The 24,223-nt window shown below is 37.8% G+C and overlaps 1 protein-coding gene and 1 long non-coding RNA gene across 2 annotated transcripts in view; both read right to left on the bottom strand.

Moving 5' to 3' along the window:
* LOC127360031 (putative selection and upkeep of intraepithelial T-cells protein 1 homolog) overlaps nucleotides 1–24,223 on the bottom strand; it is a 31,954-nt gene that overhangs the window by 5,994 nt on the left and 1,737 nt on the right. Inside the window, exon 2 of the mRNA XM_051394295.1 lies at nucleotides 12,589–12,685. Coding sequence (XP_051250255.1) covers nucleotides 12,589–12,676 — 88 coding nt within the window. The 5' untranslated portion in view covers nucleotides 12,677–12,685. The remainder of the gene's footprint in view (nucleotides 1–12,588; nucleotides 12,686–24,223) is intronic.
* Nucleotides 2,813–4,966, bottom strand: LOC127360032 (uncharacterized). The gene is made up of 3 exons (XR_007883136.1): nucleotides 4,890–4,966; nucleotides 3,347–3,422; nucleotides 2,813–2,951 (listed from the first exon to the last, which is right to left on the bottom strand). It is a non-coding gene; the product is annotated as an uncharacterized LOC127360032 (long non-coding RNA).

The raw sequence follows: 24,223 nt of genomic DNA, 5'->3' as shown, positions 1-24,223 counted from the left end.
AGGATTGGTCTCCCACACTTTAACTATTTGAATGCACAAGTCAGCTCATTTATACAGACTGAGGTATAAAGTAAACACTGTTGAGTGTTTAGTTGTGTCTGTCAGAAAGCCTGTTGTGCCCTCTTGTGGCTGTTCATAAGGAGACATATTCCTGCAGAGGAAGAGGAGAGCTGCTGATAGAGGATGAAGCAGTTAACCCCACAAAGCCCACTGTTAGACCCCAGGCAGCTACTGTAGTCACTGGTGAAAATGTGTAGCTTAATTTACCTTATTATAGTGCAGATGGTTTTGGTTGGACTGAAGTCCTTACCTGCATTGAACTATTATTTGTTTTTCCCTAATATTTATAATCTGTGGCACATGAAGTTGTTAATGTATTGGTGAATATAGAAGGCATATAAGAGGGTTGTCAAATGGTGCAGGATGAAGAACTGAGAGTTTGCATGTAGTGAAAGGCACACAAGCTGCATTAAGGTCATGCTGATACTCAGTATGGGCCACTTCATAAGTCTTTTTTTCCTCCTTAATTTTATAAAGACTATGGTCTAAACCTGCTCCATATGAAATGTCCTGAGATGATTTGGAACTAAATGAAATTCAGTTGAATTGAATCAGTATTGTCAACTGAAATGTATCTTAAACTGTGCAGTCTAACTGGTATGTTAGTACTTTAAATTGGGGACTGTATAGAATGACAGGGGTCCCCTGTTGAATGGTATGGAACAACAACAAATCCCTGCTCCAGCCTGCAGAGTCAAAGCCGAATATGGATTTAACACTCACACACCTTTAAGTCCCCTGTTGGCAAAATTTTAAAAAGTTCACAAGAGCAAATTACACATGATTTTAGGTCGATTCAAAGCATGTCCAAGAGGGGACCCCAGAAAAGTCCCCTGTTTGTGGGTGTGTAAGGATGCTAAGGTGCCTTGTTAGATAGGTAGGCGAGTGCTCACACACAGGCGCGTACACACACACCTACACACACACACACACACACACACACACACACAGATACCTGTTTGGCAGTGTCATGGTCTCCTGCACTCAGACAGGTCAGTCCCAGTCGATAGGGGGCCTCTCCTTCAATCTGTTTGCCTTCAGTTGAAACACACATCAGAAACATCAAAGTCCCAACTGGTTCATGGTCTAACAGAAGCAAATTCATACTTGTACTACAAAAGACACCAAGGATTTTAGAGAGACTTTTTAAAGTCTTTACAATGAATAAAGGTGAAATGAAGAGAGCCCTACAGTACATATAAACAGATTACACTTGATGGTGTCTGTACTGGTACAGGAACTGATGATCTGTCTATAAGGTGTGATGCCAAAGGGAAGTGGACTAAATGCTCAGCAGATCTCATGGTGCAGAATGGTACTTATCACTGGATGTAGGGTATCTATTGGAAAACTAGAGGGGATATACCAGTGACGGAGTGTCTGGACGAAATGGCTAAAACTTTCTATGTTATAAACTGATAGATAGATACATGAAGATTTGGGGCCCTTATGCTACGGCAACATAATGTGCTGAAGACTTGCCCCCCTTCCTACAACGATATAATGTCAGGTTTTGTATATGTATAATTCACCTTCTGCTCCAGGAGGAAGATCAAACTTTCCTGTTCCATAAAATACAATGAAGGCTGCAGGTAAACTGTTCTGTTACAGTCTGAGGTTGCTGAAATTATCTGAACAAACTTCATACATCCATGAACACTGTGTGATGTGGCTGAAAACTCAAGAAAATACCAGTAAGTGGACCTTGAGTGGGAACTGTTTGGTAGAACTATTTCAACATTCTTTTCTCTTTAACTTTTAAGCCAACAGTCAGCCTAGCCAAGTCAGACAACAAGAAGCTTTATTTAACATTTCATGATGACAATGAGGCAAATAAAAGCAGACAATTACAATAATATGAAAACAAAAACAAAACAAACAATAAAAGATTATAAAGCTTACAGTTAACAGTTAACATAAGGGGCTAAGCTCACTGAACTGCTGCAGGCCCCTGTGCAACTGCATCATCTGCATATACAGAAGTTATGCTGCTGGTAGAGCAGGAAAAGATGGAGAATATCCTCTAGTGTCACAATGATTTCCTCCTTGTTCTCGGTCACTACAGGAGGTTTTTAGTCCACGTCGTTCAACGCAGCGTCTCTCTGTGTTTTAAAGTGTCTTCAGTGTTACATTTAATTCCTCTGGATCCTCTTTATGTCTGTGGGCCAACAGAATCAGGAAAGTGTTGAAGTGGTTTTGTTTATGTGTTTTTGTTGTTTGAACTGGAATATTTTTAACATCACAGTGACTTTCATAAACAGAACATTTGAGAGAAAGCTTTTGAAAGCAACACATTTTAATAATTTCCTCAATTTTCCCCAAATTTCCTGCAGTGAAGATCATTTCAGACTGTTTGCTTAGTTACTGTTGTTATGCCTGTATGTATGTCAATAAAGAGCTCTGACAGGAACTTGTAGCACATTAATACAAACAGGAATGATGATGATCCAAAAAATCTAATAAAAAGACCACAGAACTGTGAATAAATCAGATGAAAAGATAGAAGAGAGAACAGAATTACATTATTGAATCAAACTAGAGCTCAACAGTGACAATATGTTTAATATATTTAGAGCTCTTTATAACCTTGAACATAGATGTGTGTCTCTCTGGTCTGGTTGATGTCCTTCTGTTGGACTCTACAGGTGAAGTTGTTGCTGTGTCTCTTCTCCACAGTCACTCTGCTGCTGACAGTATAGAGGTCATCAGGACCTCTGACTGTCTCTGTAGGTCCAGCAGAGAGGAGGTTTCCCTCACCGTCCAGCCAGACCCAGACTCAGAACTGGCACTGATTGGAAGATCAAGGTAACGTGGTAGAATGACATCATCACCAGCCAGGGCTACGATTGGTTGATGTGAACAAATCAACTCTGACTGCTCTGCAACGCAAACTAAAGAACAAACAAGAAACAGTAGTATAGTTATAATACATGTCATCAGACTGAATGGATTCATTTTTAGTTTCTAAAAGTAAGAAAACATTTAATAAAACTGCATCAAAAACAAAGAAAACATTGTTAAAATGTTTGTGGAAGTCTTTTTGTCTCTTTCTAATTTTTTCTTGTTGACCACAGTTTTTTTCCCTCAGTCGATATGTGACATTATGTGTAACTGAAGAGGGAGACTGTGAATAAAATGTTCTGTATCAGGTTGGAAATATTGCATTGGATCTCATTAAATGTTCTTCACAGAGTTTCCCAGAGAGTTAAATCTATTGACCTTAGTTCAATGTGAAATGTCTCAACAACTAAAATTTGTTTTTTCTAATTATTAATGTAGAAACTACCTGTTAAACTCTGTATTAGAAGAATGATAATAAGCACAGGAATGTGGGTCCTGAAGAACTGTCCAATGAGCAGCATCTGAAGATAAAAAAAAGTCTGGTAGTTTAAAAACAACACACAAATAAGTCAAATGTCTTTAGTGGAAAAAGAGGTTGAACAGGGCAGAAACTAGAGTTGATTTTAGTTTGTCTTTGGTTTCACTGTCTCATAGCTCATTTGGATTGAGAGCTAATGTCATAGTCAATAACACTTCAAATAAGAATAATTTATTAAGGTAAAGGATGCACTGAAGCACTAAATGCTGCAGGACACTTTTAAAGGGAGAGAGAGACTCAGTGTAGACTGAGACAGGTCAAGGTCAAAAACAGATGACAGACATTTTGTTAGGATATTTTATAGGATTTGGGGTCACTTAGAAATGTCATTCCACTATAGAGAAGTGGGAGGCCCCAGTGCACAACTGAGGAAGAGGACAAGTACATTAGAGTCTCTAGTCTGAGAAACAGACGCCTCACAGATCCTCAACTGGAAACATCATTAAATGGTACCCGCAAAACACCAGTCTCTACATCAACAGCAAAGAGACGACTTCAGGATGCTGGCCTTCTAGGCAGAGTCTCAAAGAAAAAGCCATATCTGAGACGGGCCAATTAAAGGAAAAGATTAAGATGGGAGAGGGAGGGAGAGACTTCACAAAGTTGTGACGTGCATATGTAGACTAAACTGCTGAATTTTGTAGACTATCTGTGTGATGATGAGTGAGATAAACTGTGGTAAACACAGATAGTGCACACATTAATCTCATACCTCAGACTGATTCATTTATAGGCTGGATGTAATTACAAACATTAAAAACAACCATGACATAAGACCGATAACATGAGGATTTTGGACCTTCTATTGACGTTTGCAGTGTTTTGTCACATACATTGCCATTCCCTATAGTGCTTGCTTTGAACTCATTTACACATTTGAGAGCCCTGTGAATCTAGAAAATGCAGGAGACCCTACTGGTTCCAGAGGAATACATAAATATACATCACAGGATTTAGTTTACATCAGAAACAGCGAGCTTTGAACCCGCCATCGCAACCAGTCTCGCGCAGGGGAATATCACCTGTTCATTCAAACTCGAGTGTACTCCGTTAGTGTGCGTGGTCGCCTTTATAACCTGTCACCATGACAGCGAATAATAGTTCTGTAGTGAGGAGCAGACACCAAAATGAATGTCCCAGCAAAGTGTTTCTATTGCAGTGTTTCAAAAGTCACCAACAGATAAATGTCATAGGTTTGAAGTAGTCACAATCTTAATTTCCTGGTTAGGCAATAAGGGCTCCTGAAAGCCAAGCATACGCACACCTGGACCCATCCCTTGTAAATTTCCCCTTGGGGATGAATAAAGTATCTATCTTCCATTAGTCCATAATCAGGAATTAATGGACTTCATGGAGGCAAATGCACCTCGTCTGGCATTATCCCTCAACAGAAACAACATAGAACATTTAATTTATCACATTAAATCTTCAAGTTTTAAATGACTCTTACCTGCAGAATGAGGAATGCAAACTTTCCACTGTGATGTTGGTTCTCTCTGACATAAATAAAGTACTCTGTCAGCTGTCTGACTACAGAAAGAGTTAACTGTAAATTTGTGAAAACCCTCCTGCAATAAGAACCACAAACTCCGTCTGTGTCAGAGTCCTCTGTTGATGATCTGTTACAGATATTGTTGAGAAATCAGGACAACACAGATTGAAAGTGGCTGAGATCTTGTGACGCACTTAACAAAAGATTCATTAAGATCCAAAAAAGGTGTTAAAAAACCTAAAACAATGATCACATCTATTTAACAGAAAATAGTAGCCAACAAAAGCACAGCCACCACCCTCACCCTGCACATTGCAGGTAAAGGTGTTCAATGTCAGTGCCCTCACCCACAGAGCCGGTTCTTCCACTCCCTGCTGTCAACTGAGAACTCACACAGCCATAACAGGTCTGGAATCAGTCCTGGTGATATATGGGGGTGACTGCAGTCCTCACAGACACATCAATTCAAAATAAGATAATAATTGTCTAGTCTCACTGTCAAGTTTAGTTACAGCTCTGCAATGTGAAATTATTGATCAGATATTGCATTTAAATGTTGATTAGCTGGACATATTGGGCAAGGTGGATGCAGATGTCTCAGTATTCAGTCAAACTATAGTATAAACAGAAGTTTCTATTTGACATGTGTGTATATAGATCTATCCATCTATACACAACACTCAACAATGAATCAAACATTAAAGTCAGTTCTGAACAGGTGGGTTTTGATCAGTGCTTTTAAAGTGGACGGATTGGTACAGTCTCGGATGTTTTTGGGGAGTCCCAGATGGAAGGGGGCAGCTCACCCCAGGGACCGTGCTTGGTCCTCAGTGGTGGAGACAGGAGGCTGGTCTCAGAAGAGCAGAGGCTTTGCAGGGCGGCTGTGGCTCAGAGGTAGAGTGAGTCGTTCCACTAATCGGAAGGCTGGCGGTTCAATCCCTGGCTCCTCTCACTGCATGTTGAAGTGTCCTTGAGCAAGACACTGAAACCTCATTTTGCTATGAGTGTGTATGAATGATTAGTTTCCTAACCCTAACCCTGGATGTACTGAAGTTTCTTAAAGACTTTGAAGGATGTACCATACAAGATCCTGTTCCAATAGTCTAGTTTTTCCAGGTAGAAGAAGGCAATTCTGGGGATTTGGTTGATGTGGTGTTCAAAGGAGATGTTGCTGTTGGAGGGAGACAGTGTGGTGCTGTCAATGGTGAAGCAGAAGTTGTTTCTGTTTTAAGATGAAGGATTTTGGACCGATGAAGATTATTTCAGATGTGTCACAGTTGAGTTTGAGTCAGGCAGTGTGTCAGAGTGGATTGGGTTGTGTTGGTTATGGATTAAGTGGAGATGTAGAGCTGGACATCATCAGCATAACAGTGGATGCAGAGACCATGACGACGTATGAGGTTACCAAGGGGGAGAATGTACAGGATGAACAGGAAATTCATCGGCTGCACATGATGTCGGTTCAGCTCACGTCAATCAATATTATAGCAGCGTTGCAGATACCAGTGGTTTGTTATGGGCCCTAAACTGCTGCGGGCCCCTGTGCAACTGCATCATCTGCATATACAGAAGTTACGCTGCTGGTAGACCAGGAAAAGATGGAGAATATCCTCCAGTGTCACAATGATTTCCTCCTCGTTCTCAGACCCTTCACAAGCTTTTTAGTCCACGTCGTTCAACGCTGCGTCTCTCTGTGTTTTAAAGTGTCTTCAGTGTTATTTCCTGCTCCTGATGTTTCCTCTGACTGCGACCTCTGAACTCTGTCCAGTTGCTCTCTCTGGTCCTCCTGTTGCTACTTTCCATCCACTAAAAATTGAGCTGCATTCACATTTACATTATGCTTCTGGACTTTTGGCTTTCCTTCAAGCATTAACATTGCCTCTTTCACACCATGTGTTACATCTCCTTCCAGTTTAATTAAATTCCTCAGGATCCACTTTGTGCCTGTGAACCAACAGAAACAGGAAAGTGTTGAAGTTGTTGTGTTCATGTGTTTTTGTCTAATCAATGAATGAGTGTTAAAGTGAGAAAACTACACAAGCAGAACAAAAATATGATAATTGAACTGGAATATTTTTAACACATTTTCTTGTATTTCCTATATTTTCCCCAAATTTCCTGCAGTGAAGATAATTTCAGATTCAATTAAATTCAATTTTTGTTTGCTTAGTTAATGTAGTTATGCCTGTATCTATGTCAATAAAGAGCTCTGACATTAACTTGGAATAAGTGGTGAAATGGGCTGCAATCCATTCCTCAGATGTTTGCATATGACAAACTCATACCAGTTATACTGCTGGTAAATTACAGCACAATAACACAGTTAATGTGCAGTACAACAAAAATAATAAAACAGTTATTGGATAGTGTGTTTTTGTAGATGTCCTCACAAGACCATTATAGTGTGATTTATCTTCATGTGTTTGTGTGTAATTCACCTCCAGAAGAGTGTTTGGTGAAAGAGTGACAGTGTGAGAAAAGATCAATGTGCACTGAAGTCACTGAGCTCAGGTTTCAAGATGAGTTTGTGAATCATCTGAGTAAGTAAGTCGACTCAATTCAAACCATCTAAAAAGTCCGACATAACATAACACCCACTGAGCTGAGTCTCAGACTTTCTTGAAGGCAGTGGAATCACTGATTGTAATTGTTCAGACGTTTGTTGAACCCAGTGGTGGTTTTGTTGTTTATATAAACTCCTGAACAATGTGATTTTATTGTTTATTCGTCAAACATTGCAGTTAAGACACAAATACATTACCATAGCATCCACTACTGTAGCCACATGTATGACACAATACTGCAGAAGAAGATTGATGACTTAATCTAGAAACACACTATAAATAAAAGAATCACTAAAATAATGTATTAAGAGTTTCATGTAAAAATCCTACATTGTTGTATGTGTGTGTCAGGGAGCCTCAACTGAGAATACCTGCACGGTCCGATAAACAACGTGTACTTTCACATCCACTCTGAGTCAGATAACGTGTGTTATGACTTCATATTAACTTACAGTTTAGGTTTTGTGGCTTTTAGAGTTGGAGGCTCCATGAACAATGTTGTCTTTGTGCTTTTTAAGCCTAAAACACAGTTTGTGTGTTCATATGTCTGACTACAGACACACTGAGTTAACAGCCACAGCTGTAAATACTTGAAACCACTGATATCATCACCAGTTCACAGTAATCATACAAAACTTCTTTGTCATAAACTTTATTTTCCTTTTTTCTTGATCACCTGATCACTGATTGGCTCTCGTTATCACTCCACATTAACCGGACTGAGTTCACCTGATCACTCCTGATTTAAAGGCTCTGATTGGTGCATGTGCCAGCAGTTCTGGTAAGAGGAGGTTGTCTTATTCTTTAGTTCTTATGTGTTCATGTTACTTTAACTGAGAACTTTATTTATCCTGAATTATTTAAGATGAACATGTGACAGTTCTAATTTTATGTTTGCAACCTTCATAATGCAACTTTGAGTTTTAGAGAAAATAAACTTTGTTCAGAGGGTTGAAGTTTTCTGTCTTATTCCTGCATCCTGATCCGACGCCCATGGTGATAGTCAGTTTATCATTGTCATTCTGAATCTTCTCATTTACAATCTTTACAATGAATGAAACATGAGTTACTGATATATTATGCTCCACCTGGCCTTTTACATCAAACCAGATGTGTCTAGTCAAAAAATATTTAAAATGGTTTTAAAATAATTATAATAGAAATCGATTTCATGCTGTTTTATTTGTGGGAACTTCCTCTTACCATTTTGCATCTTATAACACCATACAACGGGTGTTTGCTTTCAGCCTGTTGATCATCATTAAGTTTCATGCAGTTCCTGCCTTAGACACTCACTTCAGGTAATATAAGGAAAAACACCTCAAAAAAACAATTAACAGAAGAAAAAGGAAGCAACCTCAGGAGGATCCATAGAGGAGGGATCCTTCTCCCAGGACAGACAGACATACAGCAATAGATGTCGACTGTACAGAACAAACAAAATCACTTTAGATTCAAACTTTGATGTCAGAATCTCTGATAAATATGAAATGTAAAACCTGCCGTATCTTAGAGCCTGAATGTTGGTTTGATTCTTATTTTCAGGTGATTATACACTAATGAAAACATAGTTATTATCTTCCATCTGTGCCAGTAGATCCTCCTCAATGTTACACACTGGACCTTTCATTGATTCAACCCTCATCAGGGGTTAAACAGAGGGAGGTTTGGTCTCCAACACTTTAACTATTTGAATGCACAAGTCAGCTCATTTATACAGACTGAGGTATAAAGTAAACACTGTTGAGTGTTTAGTTGTGTGTCTGTCAGAAAGCCTGTTGCGCCTTCTTGTGGCTGTTCATAAGGAGACATATTCCTGCAGAGGAAGAGGAGAGCTGCTGATAGAGGATGAAGCAGTTAACTGCAGACATGAAGAACAGACTGACTGAGTCTCCTGGAGGATGAACACCTGGATCAAAAACATCTGGATAAAATCAGGAGTCATGAAGTAAAGTGACACACAGTCCTGTCGTGTCTCCAGTTTATTCTGCTCTGCAGTTGATGTGGATCAGGTCTCATGTTTAGAGATATTTTAGATGAGTGAATAAATGTTGTAAACGCAGAAAATAAAAGTTGCCTAATATACATGATGATTTCCTGTCATCTATTTATCATCTAAAATCTATTAAACCATCAGAGTAACACATTCACTAGTGTAACTGTGTGTCTTTGTAAGTATTAGCACAGTTCACATATGAACAGACACAAACTACATTAACATCAATCACTGCAGCCTGTCTGTGCTGGACTACAACCACTGCTGTTACACTCTTTCACAAACACTCTCACACTCTCTCTCTTAATTTAATATGATTTTAATTTTCTTTAAAAAAAATGGAATTAAAATAATAAAATGAATCAAGAAAACATAAACATTAAGAATACATTTAATAAAGAAACTATTAATTAAATACAAAACAACAATTGCAGTTGAATAGGGGACAGGGAAATACTGGTGAAAAGAACATATGTGTGTGTGTGTGTATGTGTGTGTGTTCCATATGTACAAGATATTGATTTGTCTTATTCAGTAATTATATTTTAATGTCTGTCCCTCAGTTTGTGACATTTTGTCGCTCTATGTTTGCTGCATGTCCCTCTCCCAATATAATCTTTTGTTTGTTATTGTCGATTAACTCTTTAAAGTTTGGAATTGTTGGATTAAATGTTTTAAAGTATTCAAATGTGATTTTAAGAGAAAGTGTATCTCTGTCTCAACCTCACCTGTTGCACAGTGCCAGGACTTCTTGTGTCTTCCTTTGTCTGTGACTAGACTTTGGTCACATAAACCTAAATCAGACCCTTTTTCTTATGAAATAAAAGACAAATTGACATTTTTAAATGACAAATGAATTACAGATTATCCAATGATACCCAGACCAGCCCTGTCATTGCTTTCGGCTTCAGCATTTTGAGGTTATGTTGGTTCAAGTTCATCAGAAAGTAACTAATGCACACACACACACACACACACACACACACACACACACACACACGCACACACGGCACAGCAGCAGCATCTGGAGCCATTTGGGGTACAATATCTTGCCCGAAGACACTTTAAAATGCCGACTGGAGGGAATCTAACCACCAACTTTCTGATTAGTGGACGACACCCACTACGTCTGAGCTCTGACAGCCGCCTACCCGGGTAGAGCAGAAAAAGATGAAGAATATGCTCCAGTGTCACAATGATTTCCTCCACTCTTCTTTTCTACGACTTTCTAGTTCTCCATCACTACAGGAAGTCTTTATTCAACGTCGTTGAATGCTGCATCTCTCTGTATTTTCAAGTGTCTTCTGTCTCTCGTCTTCAGTGTTATTTCCTGCTCCTGATTCTTCTTCTGTCTGTGATCTAAAATAAATTCTTAACTGCATTTAGCTTCTTAGTGACTTTTGGCTTTCTTGCGATCATGGACCTTTTTTACAGCTTGCTGTTCATCTTTTTCTTCCTCTGTCAGTTCATTTTCTTTATCCTGGTTCCTTCCTAATGCCTGTGTTCAAACAGAAACAGGAAAGTGTTAAAGTTGTTGTGTTCATGTGTTTTTGTCTAATGTGTTAAAAGTGAGAAAACTACACAATCAGAACAAAAATATGATAATTGAACTGGAATATTTTTAACATCACAGTGACTTTCATAAACAGAACATTTCCAAATGAGAGAAAGCTTTTGAAAGCAACACATTTTCTTTTATTTCCTCCATTTCCCCCAAATTTCCTGCAGTGAAGATCATTTCAGACTGTTTGCTTAGTTACTGTTGTTATGCCTGTATGTATGTCAATAAAGAGCTCTGACAGTAACTTGGAATAAAAAAGGAAAATAAATATGTGACTTACATATTATCAGAGTGATAATGAGCAGCACAATAATACAAACAGGAATGATGATGATGAGCACATCGATGCAAAGAAGAATGATGATCCAAATCCAATCATAAGACTGAACTGTGAATGAATAATCTGAAAAGGTAGAACAGAGAACAGAATGACATTATTGAATCAAACTAGAGCTCAACAGTGACAATATGTTTAATATATTTAGAGCTCTTTATAACCTGGAACATAGATGTGTGTCTCTCTGGTCTGGTTGATGTCCTTCTGTTGGACTCTACAGGTGAAGTTGTTGCTGTGTCTCTTCTCCACAGTCACTCTGCTGCTGACAGTATAGAGGTCATCAGGACCTCTGACTGTCTCTGTAGGTCCAGCAGAGAGGAGGTTTCCCCTCACCGTCCAGCCAGACCACCTCAGGCTCTGGATACCAGCCTTTAGACTCACACTGTAGAACTACACTTCTACTGTTATTGGAGACAACCTCTATGATGGGAGTGGAGACGACACCTGATGAGAAGAGAGGAGGAATATCAAACAGTGGATTCAGATCCAACAAATAAATCACAGCACTGTTTTTTTTGTGTCTTATCATGGCTGCTTACTTCTAATATAAAGTTACATTACTGATCTTTGCAGTCAGCAGAAATGTGTAATTCATCATCTTCAGAAAGTCTGACTTACCAACAGTGAGTTGGATGGAAACTTTCTTCAACATTGGTTCAAGGAAGCAAAAGTATTTTCCTGCATCAGAGATTTTTACTCTGAAGATTTTCATGGAGACGTTTCCATTCTGCAGTTCATCCACAAACAGTCTCGTTCGGAGAAAATAAGATGGATTTTGAATTCGATGCATCAGTCGTCCATCTTGGTGAACATGGATGTACTTTGGGTCTAAACCAGGTCTGGTCCACACCACTGTCTCAGAACTGGCACTGATTGGAGGATCAAGGTAACATGGTAGAATGATATCATCACCAGCCAGGGCTACGATTGGTTGATGTGAACAAATCAACTCTGACTGCTCTGCAACGCAAACTAAAGAACAAACAAGAAACAGTAGTATAGTTATAATACATGTCATCAGACTGAATGGATTCATTTTAACTTTCTAAAAGTAAGAAAACATTTAATAAAACTGCATCAAAACTAAATCCTAAATATTGTCACACACACACACACACACACACACACACACACACACACACACACACACACACACACACACTCAATGTGTTACTGGACTGTTTCTATGTGTAAATTACCTGTTAAACACTGTGTTAGAAGAATAATGAAAACCCTGCAGGTCCTGAAGGACAGTCCATCACAGAGCTCTGTCTTTGGATACAGCATTGTAGACTCCTGAATATAAAGAAAGACACAAACCTTTAGTCTACTTGTTTAAAATAAAATAATAAATAAATAAAAACAAATGTATTTAGTGGAAAATGAGGTTGAACAGGGTAGAAACTCTAGAGTTTATTTTAGTTTCTGTTTGGTTTGGTGTTTTTGTGATCTGTTGTTCTCACATCCTCATCTAACCTCCTCATGGACAGTAAAGTACAAACACGCAGTCACATGCTGTTGTCATCACATCGATATACTAGTGGAAACGATTAATACCAGATATTATGTGTGATATACATTTTCTTTTCTTAATCTTTCTGAACATCGTTTTTCCTTTAAAAATAGAGTTCAAAGCTTTCAATAAAAGGTTTGTAAAATAAATGATAACAATATAAAAATACAGACTCAGTGTCTACGTAACAGTGTGAGTCCACTTTATATAGACTATAATGATATCACAATAAACAACACAGAGAGTTTGTCCATAAAATAATCTGCACATTGTTATAACAGTCAAAGAATGAAATGATGACAAATCCAACATTTAACATTCAAGTTTTACTTTAAAAGAAACTCTGACTTACAGCGTGATGGATGCAAACTCTCCACTGTAATGTTGTTCTGTTCTGACAGGAAATGAGGATATACAATGACTTTATCCAATTTCGGTAAGTTTCAATCTGGTTTTGAGTTCCTCTATTGATTTCTCTAAAGAGTTGCTGAGTTCAGTCAGTATTATTTAACCACAGGGTGTAACTGAACATTGAATGAATGACTAATAATCAGGTTGTTAGAGTAGTTTTCATATAAAGTTTAGTCCTGTTCATACTGTGTTTACAGACATTCCAACTTCTTCTGCACAGAAACAAATTTAAAAAGATTGCCTTCTTCCTCATGACTCTTGTAGCTGCACTGATAAACTCAGAGTTCACTGAACCAGTTAACAACCAGCTTTATGAGACCACTTATCAGGATCACCAATGTGAAGACAGGTACCCCAAAGAGAGCCACACTGAGTTCAACTGGATTCATGATACAACCTTATAAAACAGATTATTCAGCATTGTCAATGAAAGAGAGTCTGAGTTAGTGGAACTTGTTCTGTGAGACCAGGTTCAGCTGAATGGAGGAGGGGACGATGTTAAAGAGTCCTCTGTGCGGTCAGTCAGCATCCAGAATGTGCTGAGTGATGAATAAACAACACAAATGAAACCAAGGCTCAGTTACAAAACAAGAAAAGAGGAAACATTTTTCTCTCCTACTACCACACGTCACAAGTTCGAAGTAACACCAAACACAAAATTATACAATCTAATATAATGTATATAATCTAACTCGCAAGATTGGATTAAACTGTCTATGTGTACTTCTGTTGGCACACTCGCTGGCCTTGAATTGCCCCTTGAGGGACAACTAAAGTATTTTGAGTTGAATATCAGTCTGTGACACCCCTTCATATAGAATTAAAATAAAAAGACTATTTCTGTTTTTACAAATCTATTTTCTTTGGCACAAAATGATGAGAAAGGTCAAAGGTGCCTGAATATGTGTGTGAAGGGTTCATAAGCAGGGCAGCAGCATTTATTTGATATGATGTTAGTTATGGAAACTTGAATGTCGAAGTGACCCTCCTGTGAGAGGACAGCACCAGCAGTCTTATGGAAGTCTTACAAAGAGGAATCATGAGTGATCAGTTCCTCTTCACCAAATACAGAATAATCAGAATCAGAAACCAGTGAAAAGAATGATTCCCAAATATACACGAAAAAGTTTTATTGAATTATATATTTACATATTTACACACAATAATGAAACCAAAAATAACTCTTTGATAATAAAGGTTGCTGACTCCTGATCTGTGCACATATTTTGATCCAGTCACATCTATCAGTTTGTTTTACTGTATGAAGAACTCTTTAAAGCTGCCTTTCTGTATGAATTGTGTCTCTTGCTGTATTATGAGGGCGTCCTCTCTGTGTCCATCTTCTTCATTCTCTGAAGTATCCTCTCCAACTCCTCTGTCTCCTCCATTTTCACACCGACTCCTGACTCCTTTCTGTCTTTCTACTGATGTCACTTTTGGTTTTCGTGGTTTTCTGTCTTTTGTATCTTCTTTGTTTGTTCTGTCTCTCTCTTTCTCCTGCTCATTCCAGATGTGTACAGTCCTTTATTTCTTCCTCCTGAAGTTTTCTCTGTTGGTCTGCACTCTCTCTGTCTTCCCCGGTTGCTCTCTGGTTCTCCAGTTCCTCTGTTTGTACAGACAATCCAGATAACTCTAGACTCTCTGTCTCAGTGTTTCTTTTGTCTTTCTTCATGCAGACTGTGTGCAAACAGAAGAAGAAATCTATTCATGTGTTCATACAGTTTTTTCCTTACAGAAACAAAGAACTTGTGAAAATGATGAAACTAAAGAAGCAGAACAGAAATATGATGGTTGAGTTGAAAATGAAAGGAGAAAAGACATTTACTTTCATTACAGCTGTGATAATATCAAAAGATTTCATTCCAACGTGAGAATTGAAGCTCTTGAGCCTCCTACTTTTCTTCTCAGTCCTCATATTAGTGATGGTCAGTGTTCCTGCACTGCAGTATTTGTTACACTGATCCCAGCCTCCTCTGTAACAGCACCCAGAACAACCAGTAAGAGTCACCAGTTCACTGACAAACACATACACATGGGAACAACAGTTGTGCTGAATGGTGCCGAACCAAAACAGACGACAAGATATCAGCACATGTTCAGCTGTCCATATTTACCACAGTGGTAACTGAGGGCAGAATCACAACAAATACCAACCTTAGAGTTGCTTTAAAGACAGCCTGTGGTGTTTCTGACCTCTGTAAGTGCTGTGAAACAATGTCTTCATCAGTGGCTCTCTGTTTGTGTTACCTTGTGATCTACAGGTGGCAGCAAACGCAGCAATGGACCTGCAAAGGCAGGAAGACGATTGAACTGTTGTCTGTGTAGAATAAAACTCCACAGGACACCTTTCAGGTTTTTTTCCAGTCAATGTTGATTTTAATCTGACTTTACATTGTTAAGTGTTCATGAATTGTTTTACTTTGTCTTCTTTCTGTTGTATCATGGCTGCTTACTTCTAATACAAAGTCCTCATAGTGTCTGAACCTGGAGACGTGAGAGCAGCACACATTATAGGAGCATGAAGAGGAAGATGCAGTGACACTAATATTGAACCTTTATTTATCAGCAGGGGGCGCACTAACCTTTCTTTCTAATATCAGAGAGCTTAAAGTGAGTGTAAAGGTTTCTGTTCAATAAGGAGTCACCCTGTGTTTTATTACATTGTTAAATTACTTTAAAGGTTCCAGATGTAAAGTCAAATAGTGTCTGAATTACTGACAGTGTTGAAAATGACCACAATGACATAATAAATGAGAGTATGATCTATTGATGGATAGAAAAATGTTTAGAAATTGACTGATTGAAATTTACTCTGAAAAGTAACTCGTAGAGTGTGGAAACCGGACTGTGAATGCACAGGAGGTGGAAGAGGGAAGTGTCATAGGACTTTAATGATTATGACAGGGGGTGCATCATCATGTCAACACGTCTCCTCGTTTCGCTCACTCGATTCCTTTCCTCACGTCTTAGGTCCTCCTAGAGAGGAGGTGAGCTGCCAAATGAGAAATCCTTCATCCTTCTTCAGTAAGCGACCTCAGATACTGATGACATACTGCACAGCTGTCTGTCAAACTGGCACCAACGTCCAAAGAACCCCTCAAGAACTATTTTAAAACGACACAGTATTCATTTAGATGTGTAAATTGTTTAACATTGCCAATTTAAGCAGCATTATTACTGTAGTTGATCATTTTTGTGTTATCAGTTATGATTACTTTGGTTATGCAGCCTGTTTACTTGGATTATTGTTATCTGCACAATAACACAGCAGAGAGCTGCATAACAACTGAAATTAAAGGTACAACTGCTACTTTGTGTTTTTGTAGGATCATCCTGTCAGCCATGATGACCACCAGCTTTTGTTATCTGTTATCTGCTTTTCCATCTGCACATCTGTCCACGGCCTTCCTCATTTCCTCTGCCGACGCCCTTTGGATTTTCTTCTACGACACCCGTTATAGGAGCATTATTGTATTGTATTGTATCCAAGTATACTGTACCAGGATCTTCTCTGATGCAATATTTTTTATGTGTAAAGCTGAGATACAATTGTAACAGCTCTCAGAAAGCGGTACATTAAAACCTGAGCCCCATTTATAGAATTTGTGCAAAGTACTGTTTGTTTGTTTTTAAAAAGGACAAATTGAGTTATTATGTTTCCTTTCATCCAATTGAAAATTGACCGAAAACTGTAAGTTGTTTAGTCACTTTGAGGCTGCAGCACATTTGTTACTGAGTTCATTATTTGTCTGTTCACAGGGGCCCCATGAAGAGATTTTACATACAACCTAATCGACCCATTCAAAGCTTTAAATAACTCATATAATCATATTTTACAGATGGATTTTTAAACCTTACATTAACTTCTTTAGTTAAAATAAATGTTCATTCAATGCTACAAACTGTCTGTCTGTCCAGTGCAGACTGAAGGCTGTTTCTGTTTCATATAATGATCATTATGTGTAAAATGGATTACACTGATTGATACAGAGTCTCTCTGGATGTTGCCTCAAAGAAGAAAAGCAAAATAAACTGTTGTATTAGTACATTGTAAATAAAATGTACTTAATGTGCTAATATTGATAAATCTTAAGCTAAAGCTAAGCTAAATAAAAAGCTCAGGAACTTAAAGTTAAATGTGAACATTTGTAAAATATCCTCCAGTGTCACAATGATTTCCTCCGCTCTTCTTTTCTGCCACTTTCTGGTCATTTTGGTCTCTACAGTTCTGTCATGGGAACGTTTTCCTCAACTGCATTTTGCATTTTGCTTCTTTGGGATCTTTTTTTAATTCTTCTGCTTCCTCTTTGTGTCTGTGAGCCAACAGAAACAGGAAAGTGTTGAAGTTGTTGTGTTCATGTGTTTTTGTCTAATCAATGAATGAGTGTTAAAGTGAGAAAACGACACTAGCAGAACAAAAATATGATAATTGAACTGGAATATTTTTAACATCACAGTGACTTTCATAAACAGAACATTTCCAAATGAGAGAAAGCTTTTAAAAGCAACCGATTTCTTTTATTTCCTCCATTTTCCCCAAATTTCCTGCAGTGAAGATCATTTCAGACTGTTTGCTTAGTTACTGTTGTTATGCTGTTGAGCTTTCTGCTCTGGCACTGTACAAATTTCACCCCAAAGTCGAATATCCCAAACTTTCTGTGAGTAGCAAATGTTGACCCTCTAAACGCCGGTTAGTCTGCCCGTACACACACACACACACACACACACACACACACACACAACTTGACTACATCTACAAAAGTAACAGAAACATTATGTATATATTCTTTACATGTCAACAAGTTACTACAGACAAAACAACTCAGTTTCACATACACAACATACCTAAAGAGGGGAGAAATAATCACAATATATATGAGATGTGTGTCTTTTGCGCGAGCTTTACTCGAATGAGAAAAGCAATCGATCCTGAGCGCAGGACTGAGACCAGTCTGTAGATCACAGATTAAGATTAATACTTTAAATATTAGAATTTTAATACATAAGAATTAAATAACGATGAAAAGTAAACACTCTTAATAAACTTAATAAACATTCAGCCTTTTCCTTTACCCCACGACAGTCTAAAGAGTATCAATTCCCAACTTGTCACATGTACATTATGGAGACATTTTTGTGAGGGTTTTTTTTACATCAGAAAAGATGAGTCCTGAGCTCGCCATCACAACCAGTCTCATGTCAATTCAAACTCCACTAAGCTCTCCATCAAAGCTGTTCCTTAATGTTTTTTTTACACTATAAAGTCTCTTCTCTCTTTTCCCTGTTGTCTGCAGGGCCGATACCGACCGCTGAGATCGGATCGGGACTTCCCGATCTATAATACAGCCGGTATTTCTAAGATATAGTGTAAAGCTACTGTAGGATTACAATATATAATACCTAAAGCAACTCTTTCCTCGATGCCTCCCTGCCATAATGGAAACAATTGTACAACAGTTGTTTTTATGACAGCCATTAATAGTTTCGTAGTGAGCAGCAGACACCAAAATGAATGTTCCAGCAAACTGTTTCTATTGCAGTGTTTCAAAAGTCACCAACAGATGAGTCAGAAGTAGTTAGAAACCTGAACCAGCAGTGAAACTTTAATCATTAACAACATCAAAAATGTGTCCATAAAATAATCTGCACATTGTTATAGAGATCAGGATCATTACATTATGACACATCCAACAGTTAACATTAGAATTATAGCTAAAAAAGCAACTCTCAGTTACGAGAGTTTGAGAACTGCGAACACAAAAGGAGTCGACTGCTGCATGAAAACCATCTGAGTTAACATCACTAAATCAATCTGTGTCTATGTTAAAACTCCAGTTTACACCGATGATGTTCTCCATGACAGATCTTATATATAAAGTGTGTCACAGAAAGTTACATCCTGTTAGATCATCTAAAGGTTGCGTGTAGCTTTAAGACAACGTTTGTACATATAAATAATAATAATACATTTAATTTAAAGAGCGCTTTTTAAGAAACTCAAAGAAACTTCACATAAGTTAAAAAGGAAAAGAAAAAGGTAATAAAACAACACACTAAGAAATTATAGCTATATCTACAACACTCAACAATGACTTTATCATTAAAAGCAGTTCAGAAAAAGTGGGTTTTGATCAGTGATTTGAAGTTAGATGGATCAGTGTAAATAACTAAACTTTATTATTATTATCAACAACACCAGATTTATTTGTGACCAGATTAAGCCTTCAGTTTAAGTGTCTTCAGTGTTATTTCAAGCTGATGTGTCTGCGATCTCTGGTCCTCCAGATACTTTTTCTTTTTCTTCAATGTGGGAAGTTCTTCAAATAAATCTCAACTGCATTTGGTGACCTTTGGCATACTTTGGATGACCTATGCAGCCTTTTTTACATTCAGCTATCTGGATTGTTGAAGTTGCTGTTGTCAAAAGCTGTCCAGCTGCTTCTTTTTTCCCTTCATGGGAATTTCTTCGTGTTCAATCCATTTAGCGTTTTGCCTCACATTTGGCTTTATTTGAGTCAGGAACTCTGTTGTTTTTACATCCTGCTGTTACCTTCTTCCTGTTCAGTTTCATTCTTCTGGTGCCTCTTTGTGCCTGTGAAGAAAGAAGAAGGACAGTTGTTGTGTTTGGAAATGAGTGAAAATTGAACATCACAGTGACTTTCATGAACAGAACATTTCCAAATGAGTGAAGATCATTTCAGACTGTTTGCTTAGTTAATGTTGTTATGCCTGTATGTATGTAAATAAAGAGCTCTGACTGTAACTTGGAATAAAAAAGGAAAATAAATATGACTTACATATTATCAGCACGATAATGATGAACAGCACAATAATGCAAACAGGAAGAATGATGATGATCCGAATCCGATCAGAAGACGACTGAACTGTGAATGAATAATCTGAAAAGATAGAAGAGAGAACAGAATGACATTAATGAATCAAACTAGAGCTCAACAGTGACAATATGTTTAATATATTTAGAGCTCTTTATAACCTGGAACATAGATGTGTGTCTCTCTGGTCTGGTTGATGTCCTTCTGTTGGACTCTACAGGTGAAGTTGTTGCTGTGTCTCTTCTCCACAGTCACTCTGCTGCTGACAGTATAGAGGTCATCAGGACCTCTGACTGTCTCTGTAGGTCCAGCAGAGAGGAGGTTTCCCTCACCGTCCAGCCAGACCACCTCAGGCTCTGGATACCAGCCTCTAGACTCACACTGTAAAACTACACTTCCATTGTTTTTGGAGATAGCCTCTATGATGGGAGTGGAGACGACACCTGATGAGAAGAGAGGAGGAATATCAAACAGTGGATTCAGATCCAACAAATAACTTACAGCACTGTTTTCTTAGTGTCTTATCATGGCTGCTTACTTCTAATATAAAGTTACATTACTGATCTTTGCAGTCAGCAGAAATGTGTAATTCATCATCTTCAGAAAGTCTGACTTACCAACAGTGAGTTGGATGGAAGCTTCCTTCAACATTGATCGAAGGAAGCAAAAGTATTTTCCTGCATCAGAGATTTTCACTTTGAAGATTTTCATGGAGACGTTTCCATTCTGCAGTTCATCCACAAACAGTCTCACTCGGAGAAAATAAGATGGATTTTGAAATAGATTTGCAGGTCGTCCATCTTGGTGAACATGGATGTACTTTGGGTCTAAACCAGGTCTGGTCCACACCACTGTCTCAGAACTGGCACTGATTGGAGGATCAAGGTAACATGGTAGAATGACATCATCACCAGCCAGGGCTACGATTGGTTGATGTGAACAAATCAACTCTGACTGCTCTGCAACGCAAACTAAAGAACAAACAAGAAACAGTAGTATAGTTATAATACATGTCATCAGACTGAATGGATTCATTTTTACTTTCTAAAAGTAAGAACACATTTAATAAAACTGCATCAAAAACAAAGACAATCGACCGCTGGAGCCTCAGAGTCTGTATCTGAGGAAAAAAAACATGCTAACATGCTAAACTATGATGGTTGACAAGGTCAAATTCTACCTGCTACAAATAATTATCAAAATTATAATTGTCATCATGTTAGCATGTTAGCATTACCATTAAGCTTATGTATGACTGTATAATCGCATAGTGAATTTCTTTCATTGACAGTAATGAATAAATTAGTTTTCATGTGAATGATTACGATGTCAGTGATTTTTTGGTCACAAACACATCAATGTGTTATTGGAGTGTTTTGTGTGGAAATACCTTCAAAAGACTTTATTAGACACATTAAAACACTGCAGGTCCTGAAGTCCATCACTGCACAGCATTGTAGACTCCTGAAAATAAATAATGTTTTGTTATTAATAATAATAAAACATCCTTTAGTCTGGTTGTTCTAAAAAACACAAATAAAACAATTGTCTTTACTCAGTGGAACATGAGGTTGAACAGGGTAGAAACTCTGGAGTTAATTGAGTTTATCTCTGGTTTCACTGTCTCTTGCTGCTGTTTCAGTCCTGTGCGATCTGTTTTTCTTTGACTCTCTGAGGGGACTTGGTATGTTACATGTATTTCTTTATCTGATCTATTCATTCTTAAACCAACAGATGAAGCAAACGGTTTTAAAGGAGGGTGGGTTGTAATGGAAGCACTATGCTCTGACTGTGTTTTCATCAGGTGGGAGGGCTCTTCAACTCTGTTTTTTTGTAACCAGTCAAATAATGTCTGAATGTTGGGAATCTAATGTTCAAGCTTTTTCTCTCAAACTGTATGTTTGTACCTCTGAAGATATTCTGTCTGTTTTAAAAATATCTGTATTTGAGTTTTGTGGACAGGAAATTAACTGTTAATTATTGAAAACAACTGTAACATTTATCCTTTAACTGTTGATAGTAGTTCATCCTAAAGGTAGATTAATGATTAAATGAGTAAAATAATGACCTCATGAACTACTGACAACGCATATGTTGACAAAATATAATTTGAATTTATAACCCTTTAGACACCACAAGGACTATGTATTTTGTGGTAGTGATTCATTTACTGACTGTAAGAGTTTAAGGTTTCTATAAAATATTTGTAAATCAATGTGTAACAGTGGGGCATCCTGGTAGCTCACCTGGTGGATCTGGCACCCCATTAACCAAAACTGAGTCCTTGCTGCAGTGGTCATGGGTTCAACATCTCTCTCTCTCTCTCTCTCTCTCTCTCTCTCTCTCTCTCTCTCTCTCTCTCTCTCTCTCAGTATAAAAATACAGGCACGTGTGAAACATCCAAAACACACACATCAAAGTTTTCCTGGAGTGTTTTGTGTGTTTTTGTGAAATACCTTCAAAAGTCAGTATCAGACACATTAAAACGCTGCAGGTCCTGAAGGACAGTCCATCACTGGACAGCATTGTAGAATACTGCAAATAAAGTCAAAACCTTTAGTCTGGTTGTTCAGCCTTGTTGGAAACTCTGCTGTTTTTCACTTTATCTGTTCTTCATCTTTCTATCTCAGTAAACCATCAGTATGAACGTTTTTCTTTCACCTTCATCTGAAACCAGATCTAAACATGCACGTACTTGTGGAAAATCAGTCAAAGAGTGCTTGAAATGTCCATGAAGGGAATCTTATGTTGTATGAGCTTTTTCTGTTCTTCTCCTCCTGTAAAGTCTGTTTGTATATTTGAAGACATTTCATTTGTCTTAAAAACTGCCCTCACATGTTAACTCCTCAATAAATTCACAAGAAATTAACTGTTAATTATTGATAAGAACTGTAACATTTATCCTTTAACTGTTAATAGTACTTCATCCTGAAAGTAGATTATTGATTAAATGAGTAAAATACTGATTAAGGACTATGTATTCTGTGGTAGTGATTCATTTACTGACTGTAAGTATGTAAGAGTAGCTCTTCCTCCATGCCTGAACTAGTATCTCAGTATTACACTGGTAATGTCGGGAGTCCAATTTATATAAACAACAACAACAACAACAAAGAATTTGTTTAAGTCAACAGAATAACCTGCACATTATATTGTATGTTATATGTTATAACAGTCAAAGAATGTGAAATTACGAACATTTAACATTAAAAAGCAACTCTTACCTGCAGGTTGAAGAATGAAAACTCAGTCACTCATGTTGTGCTGTTCCCATCCTGACAGGAAATAAAGAAGAACTTCACTGATGCATAAACAAGGGGAGGATCATAAGATGAAGCACTAAATGTGTTATAACATGCAGGCAGACAAATGAAACCAACATCCTGGATTTGGAGAAGCAGTGGAGAAATACATTACATGAATTCTAGGTTTACATTCACATCCACTCAAACTAATGTGTTTAGTTTATACCGGTAACAAGACAAATCAATAAAATATTCCTTTAAAAACTTTATTATATTGCAATAATGAATGAAAAGAGCAATAAAGTATTTTATGTTTTCTCTCAATGGAATCCTTCATAGCTGCATTATCACAATATTACAGTAGTACATTCAATACAGGCAGTATTATCTCAACTGTATCAGGTAAAAGTAGCTGATAACTTCAGTAGCTGTTTGCTTGTGTTACATGTCAGTCTTCTGTGTCTTTATTTAATGTAGATCGACCAGCGTTTCTCAAACCTAATGAACAACAAAGCAACTTGTGTTAATTCATCTTTTCCATCATGTTAAAACCTATTTGACCTCAACAGATTATTAAACCAACGTTAGTTTGACTACATTCCACTAACAAATCAGATAAAACAAGGTACTGACTGTGTATGGGTTGAAGTAAAAGTCCCTCTTAAAATGAAAGAAATACAGCTTTACATGTCTCTTATTTACAATGTCACACAGTGAGACAGTCCCAGTACAGACAGACAGACAGTTCACATTGTACCTGTATCTTCTGAGAGAGAGAGAGAGACAGACAGAGAGAGAGAGAGGGGGGGGGAGGGAGAGAGAAAGAGAGAGA

This window comes from Dicentrarchus labrax, unplaced genomic scaffold, assembly GCF_905237075.1.
Source record: "Dicentrarchus labrax unplaced genomic scaffold, dlabrax2021, whole genome shotgun sequence".
In the NCBI taxonomy this organism is placed as follows: domain Eukaryota; kingdom Metazoa; phylum Chordata; class Actinopteri; family Moronidae; genus Dicentrarchus; species Dicentrarchus labrax.
Note: the sequence above shows the minus strand (reverse complement) of the source record. Positions and strands in the feature narration are given on the sequence as shown.